Source organism: Pelophylax lessonae (assembly GCF_965119305.1).
Source record: "Pelophylax lessonae genome assembly, chromosome: 2".
In the NCBI taxonomy this organism is placed as follows: Eukaryota; Metazoa; Chordata; class Amphibia; order Anura; family Ranidae; genus Pelophylax; species Pelophylax lessonae.
The window spans coordinates 172582061-172593708 of record NC_138769.1 but is presented as its reverse complement, the minus strand read 5'-3'; the positions used below and the strand labels follow the sequence as shown (position 1 = coordinate 172593708).

At 41.5% G+C, this 11648-nt stretch overlaps 1 protein-coding gene across 1 annotated transcript in view; it reads right to left on the bottom strand.

Annotated features, from left to right (window-relative positions):
- Positions 1 to 6921: 6921 nt before the first annotated feature.
- The window catches only part of EIF1AX (eukaryotic translation initiation factor 1A X-linked), a 30964-nt gene continuing 26237 nt past the window's right edge, over positions 6922 to 11648 (bottom strand). Inside the window, exon 7 of the mRNA XM_082245346.1 lies at positions 6922 to 7543. Within this exon, the coding sequence (XP_082101472.1) occupies positions 7538 to 7543 (6 nt within the window). The 3' untranslated portion in view covers positions 6922 to 7537. The remainder of the gene's footprint in view (positions 7544 to 11648) is intronic.

Genomic DNA, 11648 nt, shown 5'->3' with positions numbered 1-11648 from the left:
AGCAGTAATATGTTGCTCTAGTGATGTCAGAATGCTTAGAGTACCCAAGTAAAAAGCCATAGTTCAAAGCATGTTGACATTAGTATAAATAGCTCAAAAACTGTTTAAAGTGCATGTCTGAGCAGAAATTCAGTACATCTCTATTAGAGATTGACCGATTATCGAGGGCCAATATGCACTTTCCCCGATATATCGGAATCAGCCCCGACGGTTACAGATATTGCCATGACGTCATTGCATATGTTGCGCCACACGCCTCCGCGCACTGGGACAGCTGCTGCCTTAGGCCGCCTCCCTTAGCCTCGTCTGGAGTCAGAACAGTGAGTGTACGTACACTACAGTCACAGTGTGTTTAACACAGCCACCACGGCCACATACTGGAGTCTGGACACGGGACAGTGAGTGATTCTCATACAGTACAGTCAGTGTGTTTAACACAGCCACCGCAGACAACACCACCCACCCACAGCTGCTTGGTGCCAGCCAACCACCCACCACAGTGTGCCAGACAGCTTTTTTTTTTTTTTTTTTAAGCCTATATTCAATTTCAGTAGTGTCTTTCACATTTCAATGGAGATGGATGCAGACAGAAAAATTAAGTGTGGTCTGGGACTATTTCTCATCTCCAGGAAAAGCAGCAGCACTGTGCAACACGTGCACAAACAATGTAAGCATAGGATCAATAACTGCATAAACCAAAAATACATTGAATCTTTGGGCCCATCTAAGTTCATCATATTGAATTATATCATGCAGCACAGAAAAAACAAAATGAATCACAAGGTGAAACACCACTATCCCAGGCAACAATAACATATGTTTCAGAAAAAATGAGGTGGCTAAAATCGGATGGAAGATCCCAACTGCTGGACAGAGTAATCACGGAGATGATGGTCACTGATAACCAGCCATTTATAATGGTATCTCACTCTGGATTTAAGCAGTTGAGGTCCATAGTTGAGCCAAGGTACACACTGAAGATTGACAAGTATTATTGAACCGAAATGCTGGGAAAGATTCACCAAAAGGTCATTGAGAAAGTAAAGGCTATGCTGCAACCAGAGAATGCTGGCAACTAACTCTTATTCACGACGGACTGCTGGTCAGGCCAAACAGAATCACTAAGGAGTTTTACATGCCACTTCATTGACAGCGGATGGACAAGAAGGCGTTTGGTGTTGAATACAAAAGCGATGCAAGGATTCCACACTGGGGAGTACACTGGAGAAAAGTTTCTAGGCATGCTACAAGAATGGGGAATCCCCAAAGACCGAGTGATGCTTGTGCTTCGAGACAGCAGAGCGAACATGGTGAAAGGAATGAGACTTGCTGAAGTGTCAGACCTCAGTTGCATGGCACACACCCTCCAACTTGTGGTAAATGATGGGCTTTCAAACCAGAGAGCTTTGCTTGACATAATTAGCATGCTGAAGAGGTGCGCAGGCCATTTCGACCATCCAATCCTTGCCAAGAAGCAACTGAGGTGCATTCAGGAAGACCTTGGCCTACCCAAAAACAACTTAACGCTGTTCCAACACGGTGGAACTCAACACTTTACATGCTGCAAAGAATGCTGGAGCAGAAGCGAGCTCTTACCATATATTCAGGCGAATATGGAGGATATTCTTGTCCTACTGCTAATCAGTGGGACATTCTAGCCAATGTCATTGAGACCCTCCTCCCCATAGAGGAAGTAACACTAGAGGTGAGTCATTACAACTCATCTGTCATCCCACGTGTGAGAGTGCTGAAGTTGCTTCTTCAAGAGAATGAAGGACCCAACACGTGGCACTAAAACATGGAGGCAGCCCATGAGGGACAGCCTTGCCAAACGTTTTGAGAAGCATGAAGAGAATTAAAATGTTGTGCTTGCATGTCTTTTGGATCCTCGATACAAGAACCATCCTTTCTCTTCTGATGTATTGGCCAAGGCAAACCAATGGCTGACAGAAGATATTCAACAGGAGGTTCCTGACGAAAAGAAAAGTCAAGAGCAGCAGGTTTCTAATGTGGAAGAGCAGGATGCTTCAAAAGAGAAAAATGTCCAAAAAGGCAACGGACAGAGGAGAAACTTCACCGTGTTCGAATAGATACCATGTTCAGTGTTTTATTGGGGCCTCATGTGGAGGATTCTTCTGAATCTGCAATAATGAGCCTGGACGACGAACTTAATCTCCATTTGAAGGAACCAGTAATTGACAGAAGAAGTGAGGATCCTCTTCAGTAGTGGAAAGAAAATGAGGCACACTACAAAAGACTTGCTTCTCATGCTAGAAGATTCCTTTCTGCTCCTCCTTACTCGGTGCCAAGTGAGCGTGTTTTTAGTGAAGTGGCAGCAATTTATGAAAAGAAGCCATTTAACTGGTAAACATGCTGAAATGTTATGCTTTCTGCACTATAATATTGTTCTACTTACAGGGAGTATTGAAAGTGTAGTAGTATAGTACTAGTGTCCACTCCAATCCATTCCACTGTCTAGCTTTTTTTTTTTCTAACAGCTTTGCACTGACTTCGCTGCAGTCAGCACAAAACTGCTAGAAAAAAAGCTAGACAGTGGATTGGAGTCAGTGGACTACTGCTGCGGTAGTGCACCACTCACTGCTACAATCATTTTAAATCACTACTGCAGTCATCTCCTCACACGTGTCTTTATCTTCCCTGCACAATCGCAAGTCAGCAGCAATTCTTGTACTCCTCTCTCCTGTTCACATTAACCCTTCATCTACTTTCAGCTGTCCTCTCCATAAATCTGTACCGTATGTCCTGCAGCCTCTGGTCCCAGCTCTGAGCATTCCAAGTAGCCATTTAGCTGACCCTGTCCTGTCCCAATACAGCCTTAGCACTTGCTCTACAGTCCTTCACTCTGCTCTTCATTAACATATTATTACAACCCAGACTCCCCCCTATTCACTCTCTTATCCCTAATAACTGGTGAACTGTGGTTTGGCCAGTGTAATCGTATGTGCATTTTACCTGGATTTTAGGTGCATTTCTATTGAATTTCTATTACAAAGTGCGTTTTCATGAAAGCGATTTAAAGTCCTGCATGCTGCATCTTTAATGCGGCTTCAGAAAATGCACTGTGTAATAGAATTCAATAGAAGTGCACCTAAAATCCAGGTAAACCGCACATATTAATAACAGTGTGATTGTATTTATTTGTGCAACTTCTGCATTCATGCAAAAACATTTAACTGTCATTTTATAAAATAATTTTTTGAGGGCGCGCTTAAGGGCGGGGCAGGGTAGGGGTTAGGTGGGGCAACTGGTGGCGAGTAACCTTAAGGCCTGGCTAGTAGCTCAAGGACTTGAAATTTTGAGCCCTGTACATACATACAACAAATTAAATATTGACAATCAAAAAATGGAGACGCAGCTGTAATTATATAGAATATATGCCGTATAGATTATAAAGTGCTGAGTGCAGTGATGTTGTGGGGGATAAATGGTAACAAAAGTGAAGTGCAAAGTGGGCTATATATAAAAAATAAAAGTGCAAATGCGCTTATGCACAGTGAAAGTGATCCAATGCTTAGTGCATAAATCTTAAATCAAAATCCATAGATGGTGGTGCTTAATCTTCATATGGCAATCCCATAGGTCTATTAAAAGGGGGGTGCCCAGGGTGGTAATGAAATAGATTGCACTCACTAGAGTGCCCAACCCCACAAAGGGGTATTAGGCAGGGGTATATATAAGCTTTATACCACAGCATAGAGATGGCTTGTCCTGGGGATCCTGGACACTGCTCCGTCTGTACGTCTCGGTACCAAAGGGATGTGCATAAGAGCATTTGCGCATATATATATATATATATATATATATATATATATATATATATATATATATATATATATATATATATATATATATATATATTATATCCCACTTTGCACTTCACTTTTGTTACCATTTATCCCCCACAACATCACTGCACTCAGCACTTTATAATATTCTATACGGCATATATTCTGTATAATTACAGCTGCGTCTCCATTTTTGGATTGTCGATATTTAATTGTTATATATATATATATATATATTTTTTTTTGGGATACTAGCCACTACTATATACGTTTGCACCTTATATCACTGGACCACTTCATTAAGAGACTCATTGATATACGTTTATATACGTTTGCACTTTATGCCACTGGATCACCTTACTGAGAGATTTATTAAGCTACAGCACCAAGCACTTTATGATTATATGACTGTTTATGTATCTATATCTTATTTATGCTAGCGTGTCATTGGATATATATGCAATTTTCAATTAGCATCTGCTTCATTTATTTACTTTTAGCTGAATGCATATTTTCTTAACCACTTATATGTTTGGGTCCATATAGCAGGTTAGTTTACTTATATACCACTCCCTGACTATACGTTCAGGCCATTTGTTTTATTATCCATTTGGCAGCGCCATATTCCCTACCCCTATTTTTAAAATCCCAACCAGTGCCATTAGCCCTGCCCTAGGTCTCACCTGCTGGACTACAGAACATCCTCCGTACGTTACAAAGGGGAGTGTGCTGTAATCCAGAAGAAAACTGGGCAGGGGTTGGTGATTCAGGCAGTTTTGAGAGCCCAAATAAGTTAAGAGCACATTAGACTTCCGGCAATTTTTGTTTTTAAACCAGATGCTTGACATGCACCTGCTCCCCACATTTACTATTGTGAACAAATGTCATGAAAGAAGTTGTATTAAAAAAAAAACAAAAAAAAAACAAAAATGCTGCTAAATGCACATACCCATCATACACAAGTACGTTTATTTTCACAAAGAATAAACTAAAGAAAATGTATGCACAAATCTTTATTATGCATGTAAATGAAATTTTTCCATTCAGAAGTCGCATGGTATCTTTCCATTAGAACATGTCTGAAACATAGGCCCTTAAAAGTTCCACTTATATCCATCTGTACACAATATTCAATGCACATACTATACAATATTATGCGGCCCAAAGAAGCTTGCACACCCAAGGGGAAGGGGAGGCAAATATCCGGTGCTCATCATAGCTGAAATGGAGTCTAAAGCCTTTTTACTTTTAATATATACATACACAAACAGATGTGACCAGCTTTATGTAAATAAATTCTATTATGCGTCGTAGAAGTATATGGGGGCAGCCACAAGGGCACACTGCAAACAAAGACTATGCTTCACTGTTTTATGCCTCTCGGGGCAAGTGTATGTAGTAGGGAAAATTATTTTTTTGGAATCATACTTCCCTTCTGATGCTGCATCTGTCCCTCGCTGGCTCCAAGACTGAGAACAGAGCGATCAAATATCACTGATTGTTCGGTTCTCAGTGCTCCATGAGCAAAGAGCTGGCGGCTTTCTTTCATCGACGTCTGCTCTGCGCCTCCCCCATGCTAACTGAATCGCTGGGCTGTGAAGGAGGCAGGTAGCGGCCGGCTCTGGCTCTCAGTGGCTCACTAAAAGGCCGGTCCAGGCATGTGAGGGGATCTTGACCATATGGTCGCAATCTTTCCCAAGCCTGGACCAGCTCTGTGATGACAGCCCGCTGCCTGTTGAAAACGGGTCACAGGAGTGCAGTATGGACTGCATTTCTGTGATCCATAGGAGACATACAGCCAAAAGGGCTTTGGTTGTACACACTGTGTAAACACACTGTGGCTGGTATTCTCTCAGTAGCTGTTCACCAGGGACCACCAGATGAGACCTTACAAACCTTTCTATGAAATACCATTTTCAAAATGTGGATCAAGGATGTTAAAAGTTACGTCAAAAGTTACGTCAGGTTAACACGTCAAAAGGTGTAATTTATATAAACTATAGTGTCCCTTTAATGAATATAAACATTTGTTTGGTCTGGTATTACATATTGCTTTTGTTGCTCTTTACCAAAGTACCGATAAGGCTTCAAATAGTGTTCCTATCTCAAGTTCTCAGGGAGCAATGACAGTCCAGGTTTTTTACAATTACAGGTTATTAAGCACATAAAAAAATATGTGTTGAACCTTGTACATACCATTGTCACATACGCTACAACATTCAAATTATGCCCTACCCATCCCTGGATGAGATGCCAAATCAAGATTTTAGCACATGACTATAATTAGTTTATGCTTTAACCTGTGAACAAAGAAAAAACATGGTGTTAAGGAACCTGGAGAAACATAATAGTTAAAATACTAGTGCCGAGTTTTGAGACTAGGGAGTAAAGATGCAGTTTCAAAGCCAACAACATCACCACTTTCAATCTGTAATGTCCTGCAGAAAAATAGAAATTTGGTTGATCTAGTCAACTGTAAAAACGTTCCTTTGCAAAAAATTTCTCCAAGCAGAATAGTATTGGAGGGATTCATTTTGCTACAAGAATAAATCTAAAGATTTCATATTTCCATCTGGAGCAAAAGTATTTTTTCCAAAGAATGAAGAAAAGTAAAGCAACCAGATTTCAAGTGCAAACGTGAAAAAGGCTGCCACGGGACAGCCTCTAAATTTCATAGAATTTCCCATGAAAAAAATACACTAGAAATTTTGTTGGTTAGGGCAATGACATCAACCTTGCAGCATGAAGGACCCATATGCCATGCTCAACTCCCTTTCAGAAACAGCACATGGCTACCTGAATAGCATTAACATCCTACATGCACTTCTCATACGTCATAAGGTCCAAAAACTAGTGTTGCTACAGAATGTAGTCAGTTCTTGAAAAATGTTTAGCATAACAATTCCTTGAATGAATCCAACAGATTTGGATGTGGCTCACAAGCTGGCAAATGTTGTGCACATGCATTTTAGAGGGCAAGCAGCATGTAGTAAAGTCCCAGGGTCAAAAATACCACCCCATTGCCCTTATTGGTGTGCAATTCTTGCATAATACAAGTAATTTCTGTATAGTAAAAAATATTTATACAGCTCTAGAAAACAAAAAGAACATACGGTTGGTTAGGCATTTATTTACTGAAAACAAAAATACAATCTGGTATTGCAATAAAAAACTAAATAGATAAATGAAAAGGGAAAGTCAGTCGGTAGGCCTCACCACTTCACTGATGGGTAGTTGTTGTAAAGTGGCATTAAAATTCAAGCCTAAAATTTTTTAAATTTTAAAGGAAAACAGGACTGATCTCTTCGGTAAGTGTATAAAACTAGTCATGAGGTAAAAACATATAGTTTTGGGTCACTGTCTCGACTGTAATTGGTAACACCACAGAGTCCAATGGAGAGTGAGGATACATGTTCCAACTTAACAACTTTAATGTTTTATAGGAATCAAATAGGCATGATAGTTACAATAGGCTTTAAAAATCATGTACACAAGGCGTGCCAAACTGAAAGGCTGTACATTACCATAGAATATTTTAATGCTCAGGTGTTCCAATGAATCCAGCATGAATTACCTCTACTGAAAGAATATAAATACTTTAAAAATTGTGAAAATAAATTTTTCTTGAGTTGCGGGCGAATATTGTCTCAACAGGAGAACTTCACTCAAAATCAAAACATCAAAACCAGAACAATCTGCAGCAATTGGAATGGAATAAACTTCTCTTCAGGTTAAATCTACAAAGGAAAAAACACAGCAATAAATCAGTTCCATCAAACACTGGTTCTTAAGTGTAATTCGGGTGAACTATGTTTAAAGGAGAAGTTCACCTTTTAAAAAAAATAGTGCACATCTTCTTGCAGGTTAAAAAAATAAATAAAAAAAGCACATTGTTTCGTATTACTTTGAGCCTGGAAAGCATAGCACCCACGATCAGCAAATCTCGGGTGCCATACAGGACTCCTGCAGACTTCCCAGTGTTTGACACTTGGTTACAAGTAAAAATCTGTATTTTTTGCTAGAAAATTACATAGAACCCCCAAACACACACACTTATTTATTTCAGCCAACACCCATCAGAATAAAATAGTGGCCATTGTAATTTTTTATGTCACGTGGTTTTTGAAACAATTTCTTGGGAAAAAATACACTTAAATTACTTAACCTCTTCAATACAGGGCACTTTCACCCCCTTCCTGCCCAGGCCAATTTTCAGCTTTCAGCGCAGTTACACTTTGAATGACAATTGCGGTCATACAAAACTGTTCTCCAATTAAATCATTATTTTCACAGAGCTTTCTTTTAGTGGTATTTAATCACTACTTGGTTTATTTTTTGATTAAAAAAAAAAAAAAAAAAAAAAAAGTTTTAGTTTGTCTGTAAATTTTGTAAAAAATAAATTTTTCTCCTTCACTGATGTGCGCTGATGAAGCGGCACTGATAGAGGCACTAATATGTCACACTGTAAGGCAGCACTGACTGGCGTCACAGATTGGCAACTGCACTGATAATCAGTGCCCAGATTACCTGTACAAGTCTCACCTGCGAGGAGATGCCGCTGATCGGCTGTCCTCTCCTTACACTGTGTCAGGCACTTCTGTGTTCACATGTGATCCAATCACATGGGTAAAGAACCGCATAATCGTCAACCCAGAGAGATCTGGGGTCATCTCTTCTCTACCAATAAAAGCAAAAGGCCTTGCTTACATTGACCGGAACTGGAGGTGAGGCGTTGCTCCGGTCCTCCTAAAGCTGGATACACACTACAAAGTTTTAAACAATTTACTTGTACAACATTTCAAATTGTAGGCAATCAGGCAGGCCCTTGCCTCACATAGTTGAAGGAAAATCTAAAGGAAATTGAACAACAAAAGTTGTAGAATGTGTATCCAGCTTAAGGCGAAGAGATGAGCAGAAGCCGTCTTTTCTTCACTCCCCTCTATGCCTAGCCACCATCTGTGGTTGGTTTTCAGGCTTCCTGATCCACCAGTTAAGCCCGGAAAACAAAAAGGGGGGGGGGGGTTGTTTCTGACCCCCCCCTCCTCGCCGCTTCTAAAAGTAACCCAGTGGTGAATCTGCTGCTCTGAGCTAACTTATTAAAAAGACTGGCGCCGGAAGGAAAAAAAGGACACCGGGTTATGGCATCTAGCTGCAGCCATAACTCAGGTAGTTAGGCCGTCGGCAAGTGGTGAATTCATTTTTAGGTAGTACAATGATAAAAGGACATCTTGCACATTTAGGAGAACATGTTAATATGCTGCAACATAAAAGTGAATCCAGTGCACGGAAAAGCAACAGGGTCACTTTGATGTAGACCTTAACAGACACATCTTTGCCTTACTGTAGCTCCCCCTTCACTCGTTAAAGAAAAACTGGATTTTGTACTTACCATAAAATCTTTTTCTCTAAAGTTCATTGACAGACGCAGCTTCATATCTTCTTGGCCATTGGGTTATACTGTCCCCTACAGAAGTAGGACACTAAGCAGGAAAAAGCTTTCACCGCGCCTATGGGGCTGTCCCTGCAGGCAAAACCCCACACTCTGCTACAACCCTCAGTTTCGTTGCAAGCAGTGTTTAGAAGACAACAACCCCATTCCACACATAATTAGAGGGGCGGGTGCTGCGTCTGTCAATTTACTTCAGAGAAAAGGATTTTAGGTGAATTAAAAAAATCCACTTCTCCATCGTTCATTGACAGATGCAGCTTCATATCTTCTTGACCATTGGGATGTCCCAAAAGCAGCATTTACATGAGGGATGGGAAAAAACTCAGAAAAGGTAATTCCCCAAAGGCTAAAACTTAGCCAACCAGGTAACAAGGAGCTCACCAGGAACAACTCAACCTAGACACATACACCCTCAAAGAGAAAATTCTCTTCTAGACACTGACAGCAGCCTGCAAAACTGACTTTGCGGCCAAAAAAAGTATCCGAAGATGCCAACACATCTACCTTGTAGAATTTTGTAAACGTGTGCACCGGCGACCAAGTTGCCGCCTTGCAAACATGCATCACTGACGCCTGATGGCGAAAAGCCCAAGAGGCACTCAACGCTCGAGTAGAATGCGCCTTCAACAGGAAAGGAGGAACCTGACCCTTTAGTGAATAGGCCTGAACCATAGTCTGCCTGAGTCATCTGGATATGGTCACAGCAGACGCAGCCATTTATTTATGAGGTCCTACGGTAAGGACAAAAAAAAAAAAAAAAAAGTCCCATTTCCTGAAAGAAATCAGTAGCCGCCAGGTAAACTCTAACTGCCCGAACCACATCCAAAGAATGCAGAGCAAATTCCTTGTGATGCTTGGGCTTAGGACAGAGTGAAGGCAGCACAAGGTCTTCATTCAAATGGAAATCAGAAACCACCTTTAGGAAGAAACGACTGATTAGGTCGAAGTACCACTTTTTCGCTGTGGACCACCAGATAAGGTGAATGGCAAGACAACCCCGCCAATTCAGACACTCTGCAGGCATAAGTGACAGCCACCAAAAATGCAACCTTCTGAAATAATGTAAGCAGGGGAATCTCCCTAATGTTCTCAAAATTAGGTTTTTGAAGAACCGAGAACACCAAATTCAGGATTCCCACGGAGGCAATGTGGATCGCCTTGGAGGCACCATATGAAGCACCCCCTGAATAAAAGTGTGAATCAGGGACTGCGTAGCTTAAGGACGTTGGAAATAAATAGCCAATGCTGACACTTGGCCTTTGATAGTGCCCAAAGCCAAACGCTGTTCAACCCCTTTTTGAAGAAAAGTCAAAACCCTAACTACCGAAAACAAGCGAGGGTGCACTTTAAGCAATTCACACCATGAAATGTACGATTTCCACGTACGATGATAAATCTTCCTGGAAGTAGACTTCCTGGCCTTCAATAGCGCAGGAATCACCTATATAAACAATGTGTTACAATTCACTTGCATCACTTCTAAATCGTTAATATATATTTCCTGCACCCATTCTACAAATACAGGGATGCCTGCTGATGATCCAGGATCGCCATGTTTTTAATTTCCCCCTCCCTCCTTTTTTGAGCTGCACCCAGCACGGAAAGGCTCCACTCATAGTTGGGGCAGTTCAGGCTACAGAGGGACACCCTTTTGCCATCACAGGGCCTCCAACGACCCGATTCAGTTTCGGGTCAATAGTAGCAATACTTCCGTGTCGGCGGCGTCTAGATATGTGAATCAGGAGACAGCGAATCCACTGGTGCAGCGCATGCAGCCGGCTGGCGCTTGCGCAGTAGCGTCTGATGGAGCCCACTAGCCCCGATACTCAGAATCTTGTGGCGCAGTCCCCATAAAAAGACGCCGGGGATCTCAGTGAGACGCCAATCCCTGCAGTGGAGGACAGGAATGTGGATCTCCAGGGAGAGCTGGCGGTAACTCAAGGTAAGCTGAGGGGAAGCTCTGGAGGAACCCTCCTCCCCCTCTTGTCTATTACTGGTAATAGCAACTAAATGTAAGTGGAATACCTACACCGTTTAATTTTTGCCCTTAAATATTAAAAAAGATAATATGAATCAAATGGGAGTCATGTGTTGCATGCCCTTACCCTGTTCCTCACTTCTCAATTCCAGAGACTGTGGCATTCTAGAGGGGAATCTCTTAGCAAAGTGGGAGCCCTACGTTTAAATCCTAACAAATTTTAAATCCAGGGAATCACATACCAAGTGAGTAATTGGGAATGTATTGCTTTTTGGTCACTGTAGTCCCTCTAAGTGATGGGACTTTGACTGATGGCTCTTTTAGCAGGGCCAGCTGCATCCCAAGGTGGAGGGAAATGAAGGCGCTCCCCAGTTTTTGACCCATGCATCTCTGCCTGGTATGTCAAATGTAAAAG